The sequence below is a fragment of the Cervus canadensis genome, chromosome 27 (assembly GCF_019320065.1).
Source record: "Cervus canadensis isolate Bull #8, Minnesota chromosome 27, ASM1932006v1, whole genome shotgun sequence".
Classification (NCBI taxonomy): domain Eukaryota; kingdom Metazoa; phylum Chordata; class Mammalia; order Artiodactyla; family Cervidae; genus Cervus; species Cervus canadensis.
In genome coordinates, this window is record NC_057412.1 from 26,640,053 (window position 1) to 26,665,671 (window position 25,619).

General features: G+C 34.3%; 1 protein-coding gene across 1 annotated transcript in view; it reads right to left on the minus strand.

The window, feature by feature from the left end:
• The window catches only part of GBE1 (1,4-alpha-glucan branching enzyme 1), a 290,909-nt gene that overhangs the window by 139,600 nt on the left and 125,690 nt on the right, over positions 1 to 25,619 (minus strand). The window contains exons 4-6 of the mRNA XM_043448921.1: positions 6,242 to 6,367; positions 5,037 to 5,172; positions 2,611 to 2,701 (exon numbers count right to left, since the gene is read on the minus strand). Coding sequence (XP_043304856.1) covers positions 2,611 to 2,701; positions 5,037 to 5,172; positions 6,242 to 6,367 — 353 coding nt within the window. The remainder of the gene's footprint in view (positions 1 to 2,610; positions 2,702 to 5,036; positions 5,173 to 6,241; positions 6,368 to 25,619) is intronic.

Here is a 25,619-nt window from a genome sequence, read left to right on the forward strand (position 1 = left end):
ACAGGCTTTGGAGATGGAAATGAGCATCTGAAGAAGAGCAAACGCACTAGTGTGGCTGGAGTGTAATGATCAAGAAAGAGAGGACTCCAGAGACTGTCCAAGACCCAGATAACGTGAGGCCTTCTGGATCAATGTATGACATTTGGCTTTTATTTCAAAAGAGAGCTGAAAATTGTTAGAGAGTTCTGAGTGACATGAAAGTGACATGATCTGATTTTCATCTTAAACAGCTGACGTTGGGTACTTTGCAGAAAGTAGTCCATGTGTGGAGCAGAAAGCCAGGGAAGGAGGACAAGAGAATACAGAGTGACCCATTACAGAGCTAATGAAATGACTCAGGTAAGAAGTGGCAACTTGGACAGAGTGGTAGCCATGGGAACAGGAGAAGCAGAAAGATTTGGGATATATTCTGAAGTTACAGGTGGCTAGTTTTCTGATAATTAGAGTGTGGTGTAGACCATACAGGGAGAAGGCAAGTATAGTGCAGTTGGCTTAAGTAACTGAAAGACAGAAATGTCATTTATTGCATTAAGGAAAATAACAAGAGAAAAAGGTTAGAAGATAAGAATAGAAATGTAGTCTGGAACAGGTTAAGTATGAGATACATACTAGATATTCCAACCTCAAATAGACACGGTTTGAAGTTCACAACAGAGGTGAGGACTGGGGACTTCAATTTGGTGGTTGGCATATAAAGTGTATTTAAGCCATAAGAAAGAATGAGTCTTAACGAGACCCTAAAGATACTTCATTTAAATACAGAAGGGAATGGAACCAAGGGCTGAGCACTAGGCGGGCCCATCTTTAGTGGTAAGAAAGAACAAAGGAAATAAAGAAGAAGCAAGAAAAGATGTGAGAAAAACCACAGGGAAGTTTAATATTCTGAAAGCCAAGAAAAAAAAGTTGAAAGAAGGTGTGAGTAATCAATTGTGCCAAATGCTGCTGACAGGTCAAGTAAGCTAAGAACTGATGATTGACTTAATATGTGGAGGCCATCAGTACCTTATATAAGAGCAATTTCAGCAAAAAGGTGGAGTACCTACTTGGAACGAGCTCAAGAAAGAAGAGAAGTGGAGGAATTAGGGACAATAAGGACAGATAAGTCGTTCAAGGAGAAATCCTATAAAGAGAAACAAGTAAAGGGATCAGTATCTTTTCTCTATGTCTGGAATGCTATCTATGTACTCCCACTTCACCTTCCCCCCTAGATAACACACCCTTTTTAAGATTGAAAACTGTTTATCTCTTAATCATGTTTTAAATCTCAGTTGCAACATCAGTTTAGATCTAAACTCAAACCATGAGTTCTATGCTATCCGAACAATTTTCCATCTTCTTCCTAGCTTTTATTACAAGTGTAAATCATAATATATACGATTACTGGATTTTGTCTAAGATCATAGCGTCTGGTCCCATCACTTCATGGCAAATAGATGGGGAGAAAATGGAAACAGTGACAGACTTTATTTTCTTGGGCTCCAAAATCACTGAAGACAGTGACTGCAGCCATGAAATTAAAAGACGCTTGCTTCTTGGAAGAAAAGCTGTGATAAACCTAGACAGTGTACTAAAAAGCAGAGATACACTTTGCCCACAAGGACTATATTCAAAGCTATGGCTTTTCCAGTAGTCATGGACAGATGTGAGAGATGGACCATAAAGAAGGAAGAGTGCTGAAGAATTGATGCTTTGGAACTGTGGTGCTTGAGAAGACTCTTGAGAGTCCCTTGGAGAGCAAGAAGATCAAACCAGTTAATCCTAAAGGAAATCAGTCCTGAATATTCATTGGAAGGACTGATGCTGAAGCTCCAATACTTCAGCCACCTGATGTGAAAAGTTGACTCATTGGAAAAGACCCTATGCTGGGAAAGATTGAAGCAGAAGGCAAAGGGGACCACAGAGGATGAGATGGTTGGATGGCAATACTGAATCAATGGACATGAGTTTGAGCAAACTCTGGAGATGGTGAAGGACAGGAAAGCCTGGTGTGCTATAGTCCATGGATTAACAAAGACTCGGACACTACTTAGCAACTGAACAGCAATAAGAGCTGGATTGATGTTTACAAGCCACCACACTGTAAGCTCCATGGGGCAAAGTTGGACGTGTGCAACTTGTGGTCATTCAGATCAGTACCTCTCCAACTGCACAGGACCCTCTGATGTTTTTATGCTCAGAGAGTCATATGCCTTGGATTTCAGCCTGGGAAGAAGGACAGTTCTGTGGGTAGTTTAAGTCCCACCAAGGGCCTTCTCAGTTACCTTCCTACATAAGTGAGTCTCTTTCCAGAAAAGGATATGAGCTCCAGCAATAATGGTTTCACTAAGTCAGTATTTTCTGACTAAAGCTTAGCCTCCAAACATGACAATTTCAGCAGGCTAACCGGATTTTCTGTACCAGAAATCATTTCATGAAAAGCAGTGTTAAATCAGGCTAGTCTCTAAGGTTTGATGAGAGAAAAATCTATGATCTTAAAAGAAAATGCTCAGATTTTATTAACTCTGTTAACCCTAAGTAGGTCATAAGATATCATATGGAATACAGAAATTCATTCCATTTTTAAATTTTTTTGTTCACATAAGAAAATGGATATCATGTCCTTCATTTTACCTTGAAGCTGCAAAGAAGCTTGTGATTTGGTAACCAAAACTGGCATAGTAAGCATGTTCCATGATCGCCATCAACTGAATGCAATTATATCCTGTATAAGCAAAGGTCAAATAGAGATTAAAAGCCACATATAAAAAAAAAGTAATAAAAAAATACATAAACACAGCCCCCTGTTTAAAAGGCATTAGGTTTCACACATAATCTAAGGTCTGGTCACTTTAAAAAGTTCTACTACTTTAACATCTTTTTCTTGTCTGACCTTCTAACACAAAATTGGACAGTTAGTTCTTGAGGGTTATAGTCTAGCTATTTGAAATGTCTTCATTTTAACAAGTAATAAATGATATGCAAATATACTCTTAATTTGGCTTTAGAATATTAAAGATGACAATCTGCATATGATAAACTTCAGTTACACTTGTAATATTCATTTCGAAGATTATGAAAGCCAAATAAAAGTAACTGATTGCATGCCATATACATTCTTTCACCTTTTTCTTTATATTTCTCTTATTTCTAGCCTAAGATATACCATCAAATCAATTTTTCTAAAAGGTGGCTTTTATGAAGCCAGCATTAATGCTTCCATTTTCCACTTCCATTTCCATTTTTAGGTGTTTCTAGCACCTAAAAAATTACTCTACAGTCATCCATGTATAAACCTGTGTGCACACACACACAAGTACACACACATACATCTTTCCTTGCTCTATCTGAAAATGTTTTGCTTTAACTCTAAATGAACTGACTCAAAAAGATAGGTATGTCTTTTTAAAAGCTCTTAATACTTAAAAATACTTATTAATGTGTTTTTAATGTAAGCAAATAATCAGACTAGAATAAATTTTGGTCTTTTTAAAAAACTAAAAAATTCTTTTTCTTCAAAGAAAAATTTGGTAAAATTTTCAAATATGATTTGACTGTCTTCTGCACTGTACATAGAAAATGTTCCTATTCTGTTCTCAAAATTTAATTCATGTTAGTATAACTTCTTGTGCACATATTTTAGTATATAATTAACACTGGAACAACTATAAATTCACATTCAGAAGTAGGGATTCATAAGTTTAAAGGACAACATAAACTCCATGATTCAGTATCTGTTGAGACGTTATTATCTTTGGCTTTGCTGTTAAAAAAGAAACAAATTAGCTCTCTCAGTTTAAATATGTGTGTAAACTATTTCTCAATAATATGTCAAGTATAATACTTAATAAAAATTATAGAGTTTGTTTTTTATTTCTCCATTATGTAATAAGTATTAATCTTATGAGCAAATATCAACTTATATATTTTATTATTCATTTTATGTCATTAAACATTCCTAAACTTATTTAACAAATTCCAGGAGATGGTGAAGGACAGGGAAGTCTGGCATGCTGTAGTCCATAGGGTCGTAAAGAGTTGGACATGACTTAGTGACTGAACAACAAGAAAATTATTTATGGCGACAGTACTGGACTATGAAATTCAAACACAAAGAAAAAGAAAATGCCTGTGCTGCTGAAAGTTCTGTAAGATATAGGTCATAAACAATTTATTACAGCATGAGATGAGAGAACATCTCAAATATAACAACCTTAATATAATATCTATTAAATATAATTCACATTAACTTCTCCATACATTTAATTAATTATGGTTTCTGGAACCTGACCTCACCATCTCAGGTAATCAAAATACCTATATAAATGAAAACTTCCTCTAGCCAAAATGTGGACTGCCTATTAGAAACAGACTAATTAAAAGTAGTTTATCTTTCTGCCTAGCTACTGGAGCAGGTGCTAATATGCTGTGAAACGATGAGAAAAAAACCTATAAAAAGAAGATAACAGACTTAGAGCATTCCCCATCAATAATCCAACACTATACCATTCACTCTCTTGTTTGTTCCCATGAAGACAGGGTCTGTCATTAGAGTACAATATACAAACATCTAGAACAATGTGTCTCACACAGAAAGATGCACCATAAATATCTGTCAAATAAGTCATCCTAACAGAAGCTATATCTACAATGACTCTGAAACAAAATGAGTTCCAGTTACTTACAAATGTAAGATCTTTTCCCCTAACAGAGTAAACCGAACAGGCTATAATCAATGACCACTTAAATTGATAAAAATTCTCTCCTGCAGAAAAGTAATTATGCTTATGTATTTATCTACAATTTTGGAAGCCATCAATTCACATTACTTAAAATTGAAATTGGAATAATATCTTGAATTCTTATGTTCTATCTTTATTCCATTTCTCTTTTCTATGCTATCACTATTACAAGGCAATTTGAGAAGCCTAAAATAAAATGCATTTCTATTACATATTTAATCTCTTAACACACAAAAAAGACACTTGTAATTAGCTTTTCTAATAAGAGAACAGACTCATTAAAATTTTATCTGAATAAAAATCACAGTTATTACTTACCAAGGTCTTTGATTCTTGGTAGTACATTGCATGTAAAATGTTTATAAGAAGCTATTTTTCCTTCATAGGAAGAAATTCCCACGTGAGATTCATAAATTCGTAGACCTTTTGGCTTCTTTGGTTTGGAATGTTTAAACTACAGAATATTAAAATTACATATAGAATTAGACCAAAAATGCAGATATGACACTAACATGTTAAATGAAATGATGAATTAACTCAAACACTTTGAAACTACTTTCACATATGAAAGGCACTGTCTTCCTCCATTAAAATTTCTTTTGGGAAAAAAAATCCTTGTTAGGATCGTGATAATAGACCTATATTAAAAGAGAAGTCATGCAATGACTTATGGCTTATCACTGACTGAAGGTGTATTTTGAGCCTAAGCCTTAGAGAAAACATAAGAACTGTGAAATGAATATATAATTATTAAATGCAAAGTGTTTATCAACAAGCTTCAATAACTTAAAGGACAGAAAATTGAGCTCAAAGATACTTATAACTCTTGTCAGTAAGACTGCCTTAAAAAATTACTCCAATTAATGTGAAACAGATCGCCAGCCCAGGTGTGATGGATGGTACAGGGTGCTCAGGGCTGTTGCACTGGGATGACCTTGAGGGATGGGGTGAGGAGGGAGGTGGGAGGGGGGTTCAGGATGGGAACACATGGACACCCATGGCTGATTCATGTCAATGTATAGCAAAAACCATACAATATTGTAAAGTAACTAGCCTCCAATTAAAATAAATTAACTAAAAAAAATTACTCCAATTAATACATCCTGAAAAAACATACATTCACGAGACATGGTCATTGTTCCTAAGGACCCTGATTCTGCTTCAGACCCAAATAGTGAGAAATATTACACCACTGGAGTCTTTGATTAATTGAAATTTTATTTTAAATGTTTAAAAATCATTTTTAAAATGTTTAAATCCTTATCGGGTAGTACACATAGATTTACTGTTCTGCCCTACCCCTATTTCAGAAACACACCCTCAAATAAAAACTCACTTTTACATTTTATTGGCTATAGATGATGGGCTCTGATATATGTATAGCAAACAGGTGCACTATGATGTAAAATATTAAATCGGTGGTGAAGAGAGAAGTTGAACATGACTATAAAAGTTATAAAAGTAAAAATTAATTTTCCTAGGAATATTGGGCAAGCATTTATTTAAAGATGTGTTGTTCTCACTTTATACGAGTATTCTGGATCCCAGTGTATCCAATCATAGTTCACATTACCGCCTTCACGAGTCACATACTTTGCCCACGGTGAAATACGGTACAAGATTTCTCCACTTTTACTCCTGATAACAAGCTAAAAAGAGAACAAGATGTTATTGTCTTAAAATACTTCCAAAACTCTAAGCTAATGCATGATAGTCTATGAGCACTGTGACAAGGAAGGAACGGGGGAATGTGCTTAAGAATCTACACTGCCATCCAGATGTGTGACTTTAAGGATGTTTAAATTCTATGAACCTTGCTCTCCTCATCTGCCATGGTATATGATCCTTAAAGTCATTTCCAGCTTGAATATTTTATGATTCTCTGGCAATTTCCATCATTGCCAACCAACCATTATAGTAGTTAATTAAAGTAAGCATAGAGTAGATAGTAAAAAGACACAAATATTATTGCAAGCTACTGTCAATAAATCAATCAACAGAAGGAACAAATCTTACTATATTAAAAAAAAAAAGGTGATGAGTTATATCACCATCTCTTCCTTTTTCTTTTCATAGCAATTAATGATAACGTTTTCAAGAGGCTAAAGGAGAAAAATGGGTTTTGATTAATAACTGCATTATATAGACAAACACTACCTTTCAAATATTTTTCACTTTTTACTTCTTGTACACCTTATTCCAAGTATGCTTTACCATATGAAACCAAACATTTTCCTTTTTAACCGTTTATTTCTATATTTGCCAACAGTATCACTAATGCTATCAGTACAAAAAATAACAATGAAAATGCAAAGGCAATTTTTACAGAATCCACCAGTTTTCGACTTAATACTGAATATACGGCTTTGAATTTATCAGCATGGTTAGAGAACAAAGTGAGCTACATGAACAGAGTTTCCAAGTAACTATAGTTTTTTTAAGTTTTTTTTTTTAATTAATTAAGCCTTCTAAAAGCAGGCAGCGTGTAACAAAAAATGTTCAGATCAGGAACTGATCTAAATGCTGAGTGATCAGTACACCCTAAGCATTAAGAAAGAACATATTCCTCAGTCGCCTTTAACTGAGAAAAGCTCAAGTATGCATAATTCTTGGTAATTATTTGTAGAATGCTCTATAGCTTAGAAAGGACTTTCACAGTCATATCTCACTTTGATTCCAGGGAATCTTTATAACCCAAATATTAAGTGAGATTAAATGAGCAGCCAGAGTCCCAAAGTTACCAAGTGGTAGAACCAAAAGCTGAGCAGAGCTTCTGACACTCACTTCCTTTTGCTTAACAGGCTTTCATGGCACTTCCCTTAGACACCGAAAAAGAATAAATCATGATTTAAGATGAAGGGGACAGGTGAGTGGTAAAAAGAAATGTCTAACTTACATGAGCTCAATTTTATCTCTTTAGTTATGCCTCCCACTTATTAAAGCCTATCACAGCTAAGTACTACTATTATTCAAATAGTTATCACAAAAACATAAATGAATAAGATTAACAGTGTACAGGAGTATTTTATTTCCCAAAATAAGTTCCTTAAGTCACATACATTTCTAGTATAATACACACAGTGTTATATGTGAGAAAAGGCTTTTTTGCTCACTCTTCAACCCAGGACAGGCTATGGGGAAATAAAATACCAGAAATCGTTGTTTCATGAATAGCACCCTGCCTAATCCATCCACCTATCTTTTCTCTTTTTTGCAAATGACTCTACAATCCCCTCAAAGGATGATCACGAATCAATGATTATTTTTCAAGGTGTCTGCTGGCAGAGAGAATATTTAAAACGTCAAGCAAAGAACATATAGAATTTCCTTATGCTGAACATAATTTCCACATTCTTTGGAAAATTACTTGTCTTACAGTACACATGAACGTCTTTGGAGGCTTCTGAGTAATAGAAGCTGGAAGGAAGATTCCTTCTTTGGGTCTTCCTTGCTCCTACATTGTTTGCTGGATATACTCACAATATAAGGTCCTGTTGATTACAGAGCCCATTTCTCAGAATTGTGTTTGTGGCAAGCAACCCTGAGCAATGAGATAATGTTTTCTGTGAAGACAATGGACAGGCTTCCTTAAGGCTTCTATAACAGAAGGTAAATACTCCTCAGCTATGAGGCAAACTAACTGTGTGCATAGCATCAATCTACACCACACAACATTATCCCTATAAGACGTGGAAAACAAGGGGAACTACTACTAACAAGGGGAACTACTGCAAGTCTGATTCAGGAGTCCCGTGTTTCCTACCAAAATCCATGAAACAGTAACAGGTTAACTTATCAGCTTGAAGGTACAACAAAATAAAACCCTACACCCGACAATGGATTATTTACTCATTCCTGAATGACTTTAATATTTTTGTTACCAAAAGTTCCAGTTCTTCATTTCTATTAGTGTTTTATATTAGACATTCCTATTCATCAATTTTTATAATGTTGAAGGTTGACATGGAAACTTTTAATTATCCAATCCTTTCCTTTTTTTTTTTTTTTTTTTAGCAATAAAAGTAGAGCCTGGATCTCTGAATGATATGTAAAACAAAGCTTCCCACCAAATCTGGAACATTTCACTATAATCATTACAGAGAAGGGAAATAAATTTCTTGATTCTTCAGGCTCCTGAATTGAAGGGATTTTTGCTACAGAAGTTTAGGTTTTCTGAAGAAATATACTTGCTGACAGTAGCCACCTCTCTTTGCCTTTGATTTGTTGTTTCTAAACTGTGTTGTAATAACGAAGAGTATTGTGAAAGTGAAAGTCGCTTAGTCGTGTCCGACTCTTTGCAACCCCATGGACTGTACAGTCCATTGAATTCTCCAGGCCAGAACACTGGAGTGGGTAACGTTTCTCTTCTCCAGGGGCTCTTCCCAACCCAGGGACGGAACCGGGGTCTCCCGCATTGCAGGCGGATTCTTTACCAGCTGAGCCACAAGGGAAGCCCAAGAGTCTTATAGTAAATCTAAATAACTCAAACTTGAGAGACAATCCGATGGGTAAAAAATACGGCTTTTCTGGACTAAGCTCTGCTCCCAAAATCTTTTCGGAGGGAGAAAGAGGAGAGATGAGTACACTTCCTGAATTTGTGCTTGCTTTGAGTTCAGATTCAGATAAAAGATTTTTTAGATGAAATAAGACTTTATATCATTAATTTACAACCTCAAAATAGCACATGTTATATGGCAAATTGAAAAGAAAGAGCTAGCTTGACTGATTTTTCTTTTTTTTTTTTTTACTGATTTTTCAACAATAAAGTCTAATAGGTGATGGACAGAAGTGTTTTCTCAGTACTAGCAAACTGAAAATCTTATTCACTACTAATATGAGTATAAAACAGCATGAATATTCTAAACAGCAATTTGACAATAAGAATCTAAAATTTTTTAAAAAGTAATTCTCAATGACTCAGCAGTTCTAATTATAGAAGTTTGTCCTGTGGAAATAATCAGAGAAGTGCCAAAAGAACTATATTGTTATCTATTAATCTTAGTATTATATTTATTAGCAAAAATAAAATGTTTGAATAGTGTATGCTTGTTAAAAATTATACAGTGAATTATATTGAAGGTTACAAGAAAATTCTTTCAATTTATACCAAAGAATGCATGAGAAGTGAAAAGTGAAGTTGCTCAGTCGGGTCCGACTCTGTGCGACCCCATGGACTGTAGCCTACCAGGCTCCTCTGTCCTTGGGATTTTCTAGGCAAGAGTACTGGAGTGGGTTGCCATTTCCTTCCCCAGGGGATCTTCTCGACCCAGGGATCGAACCCAGGTCTCCCGCATTGTAGGCAGACACTTTTACTGTCTGAGCCACCAGGAAGTATCTTTGTAATGTGAATACATACAAACTCAGAGGCTAAAAGCTATTTAAGAAACAGAAAAAATACTGAGATGGTTGCCTATGGACAGATAAATTAATAATAGCTTTTATCTTCCAGTTGTATCTTTCTATATTGCTATCAATTTATTTCCTTGTAGAGCTTCTATAATCATTAGAAGAAAAGTATTTTGATAAAGATTGACAATAGATTAATTACATAATTGGGTACACATTTGTGGACTGCTAAAGGTGCACATAAGTGTGTGTATAAATGTTAAAAACAAAACTTTAAAAACTATATTAATATCACCACATATCACTCCAAAAAAATCAAATCACTTTAAAAGAATATACTAAAGAAAATAATATGAAGAATTTTGTAGGGGAAATTGATAACTTATATAATTATAATGTTTCATAACTTAGTAAACATGACATTAGACTCCTTTTCCAATGAGTCAAATTATTTCATTGACTTATGGGAGGTTAACATCAAAAAACATTATGAAATTAAGGAGTGAATAAAATGAACTTCTACCTGAGAAAAACTCGGATTGACTTAATGAACTATATGAAGTCAAGTTTTATTTACAAACTGACTTTTAAAACTCGTATATAAAATATAAGAAATAGTTTGGTAAAATAGGGAAGAAGTAAAAAAATTATGTCTATATGTATATTCATTCAATCCAGGAATATCTTTTGAAATGCTTCTTGTTAAAGGATATCATTCCTTTCAACTGGAAAATTAGTGAGATAAGATGCTTCTCAGGTGGCCAACAATTTTATATGAAAACAGAGGATGTGTTCAACCGGTTAGAAGTGTTAGTATATTCTGTAAACTGGTATTGCATGTAACTCTCAGTTTCATGACTGAATGCAGCAAATCAAGAGAAAAGGCACAGATGTTGAGACATATAATTCAATTTGCCCAGGTTATATTGGTAAAATCACAACTACATTCTATGAAGAAAATCTTTTCTTTAAAAACAAAGCAGGTGAAAAGAAAGAAATTAATAAAGATAACTTTAATAGAGTACAGGTCAAAGTTAAAAGAAGCAAAGTAACTTCTATTGATGAAGCAACGATCTCTTTTAAATAACCTCTTATTATAAAATATCTAAAGTAATTGATATTATATGTAATATATAAATATATAAGCATATAAAATATATAATTGATAACATATACATATTTCCAAAGAAATAGGTACAATCATACCAACATGCAATGCTAAATATCAGTATTATACTGCATGTTTTTAAAATATGAAAAAAAAAATATATGTATAGAGAGAGAAAGATAAATATACACAGGAAGAACATATAATAATTTAAAGTAACTTTTAGAACAGAGGGGGACAAAAATAAAAAAGCTGCTGCTGCTGCTAAGTCACTTCAGTCGTGTCCAACTGTGTGTGACCCCATAGACGGCAGCCCACCAAGCTCCCCCGTCCCTGGGATTCTCCAGGCAAGAACACTGGAGTGGGTTGCCATTTCCTTCTCCAATGCATGAAAGCAAAAAGTGAAAGTGAAGTCACTCAGCCATGTCCAACTCTTCACGACCCCGTCAACTGCAGCCTACCAGGCTCCTCCATCCATGGGATTTTCCAGGCAAGAGTACTGGAGTGGGTTGCCATTGCCTTCTCCGAAAATAAAAAAGAACATTAGAAAAAGTAATTGTTATTGTTGTTTAGCTGCTAAGTTGTGTTTGATTCTTTGTGACCCCATGGGCTGCAGGTAATCATTGCTGAGCTTCAGAATTGATGAGAGCCTTCCAAAAAAATGAATTTGTAATGTGCAGCTTTTACTGCTAGACTACTCCCATGTAATTATTTCCAGAGGTTGAACAAAAAAGTATTTACATGGTACAAATAAAATTTAATGTAAGAAGAAGCCAACGGGCTATTTTTTACCCAATACTTGATATATTTGTTTCATTTAACAGATTAGACTATTTAAATAAATAGATGATCAGTCGACAATAACAATAATATTACTTCTTTCTGTGATTTCTATTTAGGAATATCAGAAACACTATCTAATATTAAAAGGCTACTTATTTTATTGTGAACTTCAGTTTATATTTCAACTAATGAGAAAAGGAAGCTAAGACACTGATAAAAGTATCAAGGCAGTTTTCTAATAACATAATAATTACTGTTATTATTATTATTATTTTTTAGAAAATAATTTTCTAATAATAATAAGGTCCTCCTATATAAATGCACTATGTGGATAAACTTTCATAAGAGGACAAATAATACATTGGTAAAAATATATAGATTAGAATTACATATGAGCTAAAATTGGCATTATCATTATTTAGATATTGAGCCTCATATGGTTACCAATAAAATTACTTTGTTATTTGAAATTTTAAAATTTTCCTTTTAATTTTTCTGGATATTAGAGTTCATAGTGAAGTCGCTCAGTCATGTCTGACTCTTTGCGACCCCATGGACTGTAGCCTACCAGGCTTCTCAGTCCATGGAATTTTCCAGGCAAGAGTACTGGAGTGGGTTGCCATTTCCTTCTCCAGGGGATCTTCCCAACCCAGGGATCGAACCTGGGTCTCCCACACTGAAGGCAGATGCTTTACCGTCTAAGCCACCAGGGAAGCCCTATGTTTCCATCTTTGTTTCATAACTTATTTAATAATTTTCAATTAAACATATGGAGAAGAGAAACGTTACCCACTTACATATACCCACATATAAGCATATAAACTTATCATAAAAAACTGTCACACCCTGTGATGTCCTTAACATCTACAATGCTCAGAGACTGAGGGAGGTAGAAAAGAGAGTAAACGATTAGACTGAGGCTAAGTTCTTATGTTAAGCAGTACTGGACATTATACAAAATAAAAGAAAAGACAATATTCTTGCTAGCAGCTTGACAAAGAAACGACAAAAATCAGTTGAATTTCAAAAGCAGTAATCTATTGATGGATTTTCACTGGCTCCCATTATTTTCAGTTCAGTTCAATTGCTCCGTCATGTCCAACTATTTGCGACCCATGGACTGCAGCACGCCAGGCCTCCCTGTCCATCACCAACTCCCAGAGTTTACTCAAACTCATGTCCACTGAGTAACTGATGCCATCCAAACATTTTATCCTCTGTTGTCCCCTTCTCCTCCTGTCCTCAATCTCTTCTAGCATCAGGGTCTTTTCAAATGAGTCAGTTCTTTGCATCAGGTGGCCAAAATATTGGAGTTTCAGCTTCAGCATCAGTCCTAACAATGAATGCCAGGACTGATTTCCTTTAGGATGGACTGGTTAGATTTCCTTGCAGTCCAAGACTCTCAGGAGTCTTCTCCAACACCACAATTCAAAAGCATCAACTCTTTGGCACTTAGCTTTCTTTATAGTCCAACTCTCACTTCCATACATAACTAGTGCAAAAACCATAGCTTTGACTACATGGACCTTTGTTGACAAAGTAATGTCTCTGCTTTTTAATATGCTATCTAAGTTGGTCAAAACTTTCCTTCCAAGGAGTATGTGTCTTTTAATTTCATGGCTGCAGTCACCATCTGCAGTGATTTTGGAGTCCCCCTAAAAATAAAGCCAGCCACTGTTTTCACTGTTTCCCCATCTATTTGCCAAGAAGTGATGTGACCAGATGCCATGATCTTAGTTTTCTGAATGTTGAGCTTTAAGCCAACATTTTTGCTCTCCTCTTTCACTTTCATCAAGAGGGTCTTTAGTTCTTCTTCGTTTTCTGGCTTAAGGGTCATGTCATCTGCATATATGAGGTTATTGATATTTCTCCCGGCAATCTTCATTCCAGCTTGTGCTTCACCCAGCCCAGCGTTTCTCATGATGTACTCTGAATGTAAGTTAAATAAGCAGGGTGACAATATACAGCCTTGATGTGCTCCTTTCCATATTTGGAACCAGTCTGTTGTTCCATGTCCAGTTCTAACTGTTGCTTCCTGACCAGCATACAGGTTTCTCAAGAGGCAGGTCAGGTGGTCTGGGATTCCCATCTCTTTCAGAATTTTCCACAGTTTATAGTGGTCCACACAGTCAAAGGCTTTGGCATAGTCAATAAAGCAGAAATAAATGTTTTTCTGGAATTCTCTTGCTTTTTCGATGATTCAGCAAATGTTGGCAATTTGATCTCTGGTTCCTCTGCCCTTTCTAAATCCAGCTTGAACATCTGGAAGGTCATGGTTCATGTATTGCTGAAGCCTTGCTTAGAGAATTTTGAGCATTACTTTACTAGCGTGTGAGATGAGTACAATTGTGCAGTAGTTTGAGCATTCTGTGGCATTGCCTTTTTTGGGAATGGAATGAAAACTGACCTTTTCCAGTCCTGTGGCCACTGCTGAGTTTTCCAAATTTGCTGGCACATTGAGTGCAGCAAGTTCACAGTATCATCTTTCAGGATTTGAAATTGCTCAACTGGAATTCCATCACCTCCACTAGCTTTGTTCATAGTGACGCTTCCTAAGGCCCACTTGACTTCACATTCCAGGATGTCTGGCTCTAGGTGAGTGATCACACCATCATGGTTATCTGGGTCATGAAGATCTTTTTTGTATAGTTCTTCTGTGTATTCTTGCCACCTCTTCTTAATATCTTCTGCTTCTGTTAGGTCCATACCATTTCTGTCCTTTATTGAGCCCATCTTTTCATGAAATGTTCCCTTGGTATCTCTAATTATCTTGAAGAGATCTCTAGTCTTTCCCATTCTGTTGTTTTCCTCTATTTCTTTGCACTGATCACTAAGGAAGGCTTTCTTATCTCTCCTTGCCATTCTTTGGAACTCTGCATTCAAATGGGTATATCTTTCCTTTTCTCCTTTGCTTTTTGCTTCTCTTCTTTTCACAGCTATTTGTAAGGCCTCCTCAGATAGCCATTTTGCTTTTTTGCATTTCTTTTTCTTAGGGATGGTCTTGATCCCTGTCTCCTGTACAATATCATGAACCTCCATCCATAGTTCATCACGTACTCTGTCTATCAGATCTAGCCCCTTAAATCTAATTCTCACTTCCACTGTAAAATCCTAAGAGAGTTGATTTAGGTCATACCTGAATGATCTAGTGGTTTTCCCCACTTTCTTCAATTTAAGTCTGAATTTGGCAATAAGGAGTTCATGATCTGAGCCACAGTCAACTCCTGGTCTTGTTTTTGCTGACTGTATACAGCTTCTCCATCTTTGGCTGCAAAGAATATAATCAATCTGTTTTTGGTGTTAGCCATCTGGTGATGTCCATGTATAGAGTCTTCTCTTATGTTGTTGGAAGAGGATGTTTGCTATGACCAGTGCGTTCTCTTGGCAAAACTCTACTAGCCTTTGCCCTGCTTCATTCTGTACTCCAAGGCCAAATTTGTCTGTTCCTCCAGGTGTTTCTTGACTTCCTACTTTTGCATGCCTGTCCCCTAAGCTTTGAATAAAATTTATCTTAAAACACGCCATCACAAGTCAGGAGTTTTGTTTTTTGGTTTTTTTTTTCCATTTTTAATAAGAAAGAAGAAATTTTTCAAGGTTAAGTCTTATAACAATAGCTTGAGTAGGAACAGTTAAAGGATTTCTCTAATGAAAATGAAGGCACTAAAAAAAAAAAAATGCCTTAAAAGAAAAGGTTAAGCATACTAGCTACAAAAAAAAATTTATAATATGACAAAAATGAGCATCAGATCCAATTGTATCGAATTGTTGCATAAAGAATACCTATGCCCTGAATAGAGACTATTTTTGACTATACGTTATAGCTACTTTGCTCCTGACTTAACACCAATTGTAGAATTACAGAGATAAAAACATTCACTTCTGTAATACTTAAAAAACATGAGAGAGAAGAAACTGAAGAATACTGCCCAAAAGAAATAAATGAAGATCAGTAACTGTTTCTCCTAAAAACAGGTCCTTATTTAGAATGATTTAGAGACGTATGCTCCTGTATCCATAAAAAGGAGTATTACTCCCATAGGTTTCCATCCCAGCTCCCCAACCTTCTAGCCTAGTTAAAAATTATTACAACAATAATATATTTTTCTGTTTCTGTCTTTTGCCTGAGGCAAATCTTTAAAGAAATAAACAGCTAAGTAGAACTGATAAAGTGTTTACTTCATTTCAAGTCCATTACATGAACAAAAACCTTATAAAGTGACATCACTAGAAAAAGACAAAATCCAAAGGGATTACGCAAGATTTAGGAAGCAGGCATTGAAAATATCCCTGAGCAAGTGAGTATAACTACTCTTAAGAGAAAAGAATAGGAACAAAGCTGCAATGTTGTAATCAGGTAAAGATTGATTAGGTAACTTAGACTAGAAAACAAATGAATTACACATGATATAAAAATATAGGATTTAAACTTCCAAGATACTGGAAGATCAATACAGTAATAAAAGAAAAAAAAGCCATGAAAAGGGGAAAAAGTCAGTGAGTTTCGTTACTGAAATTCAAGGTGTGCTTTAAAGAGACTCACCCACGGGCAGTGAAGGCTAGAATTCTATTAAGTAAACACAGGTATAATCCGGTATAACACCAACAAAAAATACTAAGAAGGAGTTTTAGAAGTGCTAGATGGGAGAGGTGTTATCATAGGATGAGTCAAAACTCACTTTAAAATACTTCATTAAGTAAAGTTATAAAAGTCTATATGGTGATAAGTTGAATCATTTGAAAAGAAAGGAACATGATTCTTAAGCAATCATTCTAAGTGCTACTGTAATGAAGTAAAATATAAAGTGGAGGGGGTGGGGGAGAATTCATTCACCACCCTAACAGAAATTTAGAAAAACTCCAGAAACTAAATATAGAATATGTAATTCTAAATATCATAAGTTCTTTTGAGAAAACACATATACTTAATATACACTGAGACTATCTCCAAGAATATAACTAATCACTGTTAAATAAAGAAAACAGTTAATAATGAAAAGAATTCAGAGTAACATTTACATATTCTTTACAAATTAAAGTTTAATAATACAGACTACAACACTGTCACTCTTGCCTTCCACAAAAGTCACATATTTTGTCAGGTGCAGCTTCTATCAGAGGAAAAGCTACAAATGGGTATGTATGAATTACAAAATGCATAGTACACCCATCTAATGAGAAACCAATAAAATTGACAATATAATGAGAAACAGATAATGAGAACATGTGGGAGATGAAACTCAAAATATGCATTTGGATAATTTCTTGTCAACTGATAGACAGCGACGATGGGAAGAAGTAGTGAAAAATATGAGTCTCCACAATGGGGTCATTTAACTTAAACCTTCCCAGCTGAAGTGTATTTAAATTATTAAACATAGGTATTCCCATCTTATATAGATAGCGAAGACACAGAACAGCAAATGAACTTTGATCTCCAAGTGTGACAAGCTCTCTGGAGAAACAGGGAAACTCAGTAAAGCACACAGGATACCCACCTGATTTCTGCATGAGGCTCAGACAATAATGGGCTGAAATGCAGTGACTTATGGTTCACTGTTTCCAAATATACAAATACATATTTCACAAAATAAATGTTATATGTATAAGATATGCAATCTTATACATATAATATTTACTTTACTCACAGGCTACCCTGGAAGCTCAGCTGGTAAAGAGTCCACCTGAAACGCAGGAGACCTGGGTTCAATCCCAGCGTTGGGAAGATCCCCTGGAAGAGGGCATGGCAACCCACTCCAGTATTCTGGCCTGGAGAATCCCATGGACAGAGGAGCCTGGCGGGCTACAGTCCATGGAGTCACAGAGTCGGACATGACTGACTATTAGCACAGGATACACACACAAAAAAAAACTCTTTTTTTTTTTCCCAAACAGGAGCAAAGTGAGTCACTTGGGGAAACTTATGGCTTACTGGCATATTTGAAAGATGTTAAAGATGAACAGAATGAAGAGTGAAAAAACAACTTTACATTGAAGAGAATTAAAAATTAATGTTGATATTTAACATGCAGTTAACTGTGCCACCCAATAAAAGAACTCAGCTTAAATGCAAATATTCAAATCATAAAAAGATTATATATAGTATGTTCATGCAAAAATGGTCCTGTGGGTATTATTATTTGAATTCACTATTATTACTGGGCCAAAGTGCAAATACTTCTATTAACTATAACAAAAAATAACACCTACCTAAATAATAACAAAATGTGATTTTCTTCTGTTTTCTAACACATCAATAAAAGATCAGATACTGCAAATACTAAACAAAAGCTCCATTGAAAAAAATTAATGCCTACATAATTTTAAAAAAGCACAAAATACTTTTATTAAAAACGATACTCCTAAAGAAAAATGAAAGTGTTCAAATCTCTAGATTTTATAATCATATTTAAAATCTACTATGCTCATATTGAAGGACAAAAGAATTAAAGACTATAAAATAGTGCAAGATATTTCACAGTACATGGATACAAGAAAAAGAGAGTCTGTTAATACATTTAAAGTATTTCTAGAATCAATGTTCACATAAAGGGAGCAATCAGGAAACATGTATTTATGGATAGTTTAATTTTCTAGATACCCGTGATTCACCTCCATAAGCACTAAAAAAGAAAAAGAAAACGTTTTATGGTTATCTTTCCAACATGTATTATACATTCCCTTGTGGCCTTAACAGAGGGAATTAAACATTTGTGGAAATTGATTTGTATACGCTGAACTGTGACATGTTTGGAATATGAACATGTGCCCTGAATTCAGTAGAGAGAGTATTTGACTTTTATATGTGTCTTTGACAGTAGTTTGCAACCTTGGATGAACAATGAGAACTACCTGAGGAACATTTAAAAATAAAGATGCTAGAGTCCTAATTCTATCCATTATCACTACCCTACCTGTCACCCTTGATTCTGATTCTGTGGCTGCAGTCTAGTATCTTAGGAGACAAAAGCTCGACCTGAGAAAACAAAAGACAAAGTAGCCACAGGGGACCAGTGTGACAATAGAAAAGGATAGATTTTTACTTTTAAAAAGTTATCATGCAGGAAAGAAAACCAACACTAAAGTTATAGGGAACCTATTTTCTAAACCTTGATCGTAATAAACACATTTACAGATGGCAAAACATATTTTGCAATAAAGTTTGTCTCAAACTATTTTGAATTTTTATTTCTTATTCAATAATAAATTATAATTTGTCTTCATTCTTCATAGTCTAATCTCCCTAATTATTCTCAATCATTTTGTAAACTTTCAATCATGAAAGGCAACCATGCTAGCTCAAAATTTATTCATTTGTGGTCCTGAGTACACCCATGAATATTCACTGATTTATTTATCAAAAAATTTCCACTGCACTTAAGAAGACCTCATAAAAGAGTATGGAGAATCTATTCAAGTTTCTGATCTTATCTTATAGTTTAGCCATAATTTAAAATATTTCACAATTTCTATACTATGTATCACATAAATCATATTGCAAAACGATATTTATCATGGTTGCTTTAAATGCCATTACTAAAATTGAATGATTGTCTTTTCAATACTTTTCAATGGGATTCTTAGGAATACCATTTATAGTCTTTATTTAAAAGTTGTAGATGATATTGGCTCTTCAGTCAGTCAAATCACTTTCTGGCATTTCTCCCTAATATAGAAAGGATGGAAAGCTTACATTTTTCACAATCCCTTGCAGCTAGGTTTCTGCATCTAGTAGACACACCCAAGCAAGGTCTGGAAGAAAGAAACTAATACTTCAGTCAAATCATATGGATAGCAACCATTTTGCCTAAGAACCCTGAATGATACTTAATCTACTAAAATTGTAATAAATCTACATAGGCATGAGCAGTAGAAAACTCAAAGACAACTGACATGCCACAATTAATTAGCTCAAAGACTCAATTTCCATTTGTACCCCTCTAAAAGGGCATGGCAACCCACTCCAGTATTCTTGCCTGGAGTATCCCATGGACGGAGGAGCCTAGTAGGCTACAGTCCACAGGGTCGCAAAGAGTTGGACACGACTGAGCGACTTCACTTTCATTATATACAATTACATATACATTCAGAATCAGCTTTTTCATGAGAAATAATCACACAAAAAGTGTTTGCGTGGGGAAAATTCTTTTCATCCTGCATTCGGTTTTAAACTAAATTTAAAAATTAAAATTTTATAAGCAGGGTTGTTATGATTATCATGCAAAAGGAAGCAGATGTTGGCAATACACAGGAGTCCTCAGAGGAAACAGAGAAAATGTTGTGGGCAAGGGGAGAATACTTTGAGCCTAAACTGGGATTTGAAAAAAGTACTCTAACCATGCAAGAGAAGAAAAAGATAGTTTGACCTAAAATAGGGCAAGAGTTTAAAAGAATACATCAAATTTGAATTATGAGATATTATAGAGTCAAAGTAAGTTTGAAAAAAGCAGTGGAGAAGCAGGCTCATGTAAGAAAAAGTTGGAGGTAGAACCTGGAAAGTACAGGCCTAAAGAATTGGAGGAGAATGGACCAGATTTCAAGGTTAGATGGGTGAAAATAGAAAACTCCCAAGATATGTCTAGAAAGTAACAGCACTAGAAGACAAACAGTATAAGAAAAAGTGAAAGCGTTATTCACTCAGGCGTGTCCAACTATGCCACCCCGTGGACTACAGCCCGCCAGGGCCCTCTATCCACGGAATTCTCTGGGGCAATACTGGAGTGGGTAGCCATTCCTTTCTCCAGGGGATCTTCCTGAACCAGGGATTGAGCCTGGGTCTCCCGCACTGCAGGCATATTCTTTACCATTTGAGTTACCAGGAAAGCCACAGGTATGCCCAAACCTGGGCCTAAAATGACCAAAAAAAAAAAAGCATTGAAATGAAAAAGAAAGCACCAAGGTTAATTCTACAGATGTTAGAATTACTTTTGATAGAATAATTTTAAAATGAGTCCATGTCTCAGTAATAAACAGAAAGGATTGATGCTCAGTTGAAAAACAACTATTTACGACACAGTGTATGGTTACACTAAGACCATGCTTATAGAATAGCTTATAACTGCTTTAATCATCAACCAAATACTTAAGACACTGACATGCACACACTGCTACATTTAAAACAGATAACCAACAAGTATCTAATGTACAGCACAGGGAACTCTACTCAATACTCTGTAACAACCTAAATGGGAAAAGAATTTAAGAATAGATACAAGTATATGTATAATTGAATCACTTTGCTGTATATCTGAAACTAGCACAACATTGCTAATCAACTATACTTCAATATAAAATTTTTTAAAAAATTAAGTATCCACAGTAAGATTTACAGGTAAGGTGTACTTTCATGTCTAACTTGCAGATTTATTTGAAAGGATGATGAAAATATTTGCATGAACAGAGGTGTGCAAAAATCACCCACTAATTAGCAGTACAAGTCATCCCGGATTATTACTTCATTATTATCATTGCTTCAAACCTCTCAACAGGACTGTAAATGTGACTTCTTAAGTTAATAAAATAGAATTAATTGGCCATTATAAACTAACAATATTTAGCATAATAATGGACTAAATCCAGTTTAATATAAATATGCATGTCAATGACAGTTACTTCCAAAGGCAATAAACAAAAGCCATTACTTGTATATTATTCAATTTACACTATTTCATTGAATTCTGACTTTGTATATGAAATAAAGCCTGAGAGTTTTTCCCTTAAATTCAGAGGCAGTTCACAACCATGTTTCATAATAGTTATATATATATATATCTATATACACACATATATATATTGTTGTATGAACTCCATTTAGATTCTGCAGACTGAAGTAGTGTTTTCAAACTTTTAGGGAAACTGATTAAATAATTACATTCTGAAAGTAATTTATGAAAATTAAGTAAACAAATGAAAACTACCAAACCGATATTAGTCATGAGACTGTTTAAATAAGAGCCTATTTTTGACTCTTGAAAACTTTCTTTTATATAACATTTAGGTAGTCATCTTGGGATATGGTAATGATTAATTGAAAATCTTTAAATCTGAAGTACTTCTTCATAGTCTGCAAAATAGGCAGCACTGCAAAATAAAATCTAAGACCATATCCAGCAAGATACTCAACACCACTGAACAATTTACACAGGTGAATTCAGAGCACTTTTAAGGCTCAGCTGCAAATAGCAGGGAGGGTAGAAAACACAAATGCTGTCCTAAACAACGGTAATGAAGGTAGAACTCTGATCTTAATACCTCAAGACAAGACAAAATTATTATAAAATTACTTTAGTTAGAAAAAGAAACAGATTTGTGTGATACACATTGCATATTAATAAGATTTTATTTCTTTTTATAATAGTATGTCAAAGTAGAATGCTTAAATATCAGTTTCTAGCTTATATATTTATATAGCACTCTCTTCATATGTGTATGGAGTTTATTTAAGTAAGCAAAATAGTAATGTACCTTTGGAAATTTTCATGATATAGTGAGTGAGGGGAAAAAAGAAAACTGAGAACCAGCAGGCATAAAATAATCACATTTTTATGAGGTTTTTTTTTTTTTTTTTTTTTTAAAGCATAAAAATACAGAGAGGCAGAAAGATAAGGAGACAGTCTATAAATGCCTAAAAACAGATCAGGAAGAATACTCAAAAACTAAAACAGCAGATGGTAGGAGGAAGAGTCAGGCTGTTAATTTTGAGAAGAGCTACTTTGCTGTTTTCCATCTTCCTTAATTATATTTAAGTCTTGTTTTTGTTTTTTTAATGATGTTATGAATCATGTTTAATAATTACAAAACAGTAAAATTGACCCTTCTTAAAATAAAAATGAAAGCACTGCAATCTCAAAACAAGGTTTCCCTGGGTTGAAACTCATATCATGCGCCCTGTACTACGTACCCAATGCTTAACAAACATATGACCATATGGATGAAAAGTGAAAGCAAAGGGAAAAAAAAGTTTAATGTTTTTTATCAATGTTCCAAAATTCCAAAGGAAATTTTGGAACCACTCCAAATCTTTGGAACCACTCCAAAGAAAAATATTCATTTTTATACCTATTGTTCAGGAAATTATATAAACTGAAAAACTAAAGAATTAATCTTAATCAAAATGTCATGTCTTGGCTTTCCAAAAGAGGGAGATAAAACTCCACTGCCACAAACGTATTAACTGGATACATACGTGATATATTCAAACACAACTCACTAAGTTACTGAAATAAAATAATTTTAAGGAAAAAACTTAAATTATGTGTTTATTTTAGCCTTATGATTTTAATTGCCTAAAGAGCATAGTAAAATCTATGAAAAATATCATGATCCACAATAATAAAGTGGAAACTGTTCCAACTCTTTTATGGAGCTCTCAATTGGAGAATAAAAATATGACAGAAGTCTCACGGTGTTTAAATTTTGAAAAAAAACATAGATTCACAGATGTTATGGTTACTAGAAACTATGGTCCTGATTATTATATGAAAATAAGATTCAGTATTATTCAGAAAAACTAGAGACAGAATGCTATCCATTTTCTTCAGGGATTATTAAAAATATGAATATTAAATGCTATACCTAGGGGTTTCCTACTGAAACAATGCTTACAAAACTGATTTTATAAATTAAATCAGATCTTTAAAAATGCATTGCATCTTTTGGGGGAAAAAAGAATATAATCTAGTTTCTAAATTAAGAAAAAGTAATCAATGAATTAAAAAGCTCAAAGCAAAAGAAATCTTTTTGTTATATTACAACCAAAGAAAAAAACGCCAATGAGGAAAGAAGAGATAGCATCAAATCCAAAATATGAATCAACTTGATAAAAGCAATGGTATCACTTTCTGGACAAGTATTTCTAAAAAGAATGCAGAACTGTTGTAGGTTAAATACATACACATAAACATTTAAATACAAAATGCAAGCAAGCAAAAACACTCGAAAACAGGGCACCTATTTATTCAAGATGCTATTTGCCATATGTATTTATCTTATCCACTTTCTATGTAATTACAGTTAAAAATAAGATGGTTTGTTTCTCTTGATCAGCATGTGGCCAAATCACCATGTTTCCACACATTTAAAATCAAGTTTGAGTGAGTTGATTAACTACAGTTCTCCCAACTTCTACATAAGTCAGTATATCACAGAGGATAAAATAGAAGATAAGCATCTGAGTTTTATTATTGTTTCAGTCACTTATGAGATCAAACAAGATACTTAATCTAGTCAACATCCACTTTCTTCAGCTAAAACTGGGAATAATGGTAGTATCTATACCTCATAAATGGCAACCCACTCCAGTATTCTTGCCTGGGAAATCCTATGGACCAAGAAGCCTGGAGGGCAAGTTGGACAGGACTTAGCGAGTCAGCAAAAAACATACATCATAGGACTGACTGTTAAGCAAGGGTTAAAACAGAACAAGCTATTCAGCAAATAAAATGCTTAAAATAGTACCTTTAATATGATGAACACTCAATAATATTTTTAAGTTCAAACTGAAATGCTCTAATAACTTAAACTCATTAAAGGACAATGTGATCTCTGGACAATATTATCAATATTATCTCTGGAAGACGTCAGAGTCATAAAAAAATACTACCACAAAAAAAAAAAAAAACTACTAATGTTTTCCTATTCATACCTTAAGCAAGTGCAGATCATTTATTTTGCGATGAGGATTAATGAGCTGGTATTTTATAAGCTCAGACTTTGCTAACTTGAAGAAAGGCATGATCTTGGGAAAAAACTATAACTTCCTTAAAATTCAGCTTTCCTAACTGAAACAAGCACGTTGGACAAGGATGAGCTAGAAAATTCCTTCTTGTTTGCAAATTTGAGGATGCTCATCATGAAGAGCACATGTTGTGTATAGGTACATACGTATACATATGGACAAATATAGACAGAAACAGAACAGGATAACATAATACCAAAAAAATAAGTATATGTAAGTTCTGAGGCTGTATGAAAACTGATATTTAATCATAATGTTATTTCAATAAGGAAGGAACTTCTAAGCCATTCCGAAGAAAGAAATGGATTCGTAAAAGCAGAATACAGAAAATGGGCCATTCAAGGAAGTGAATGGAATAAGGAGAATCCAAAAGTGGAAAGAAACAAATTCAGTGAAAGAACAAAACCTGATTCTAGAGGATCACACAAATCTCCAAATAAAAAACTAGCACACTGACCAGAAGAACGTTTATAACAACAAAAATTATTCAATTAATGAAGAAAGTCGGAGTTTAGGATTGGGTTAACAGATTTTAAAAAAAAGGTGTCAAGTATAAAATAAAAATAATGATTTACATAATTAGATTATTTTCATCTTTTAAAAGTATCTTCACAAAGTCATTATTTGTGACATGTAAAATAGAAATGTATTGAACAAATAACCTGAGGAACCAAGATATAAAATCAGTAAACTGATTATTAATGGTTATACTATGACCCGAAGAGCCTGACCCCTGGCCCAGTGTTATTTCTATGAGGCCAGTAATTCCAAACCTGTCACCCACCAAATCATCACGAGCTATTTAAAAGCACAGAGCCCTAGTCCTCTGTGATGGTGATACAAAGTTATCTTTGAAAATTACTGTCTTTTGTGGTGGAAATGCCACAGGAGTAATTTAGACAAAAGACAGTATTGGCCAGAACTACCAATG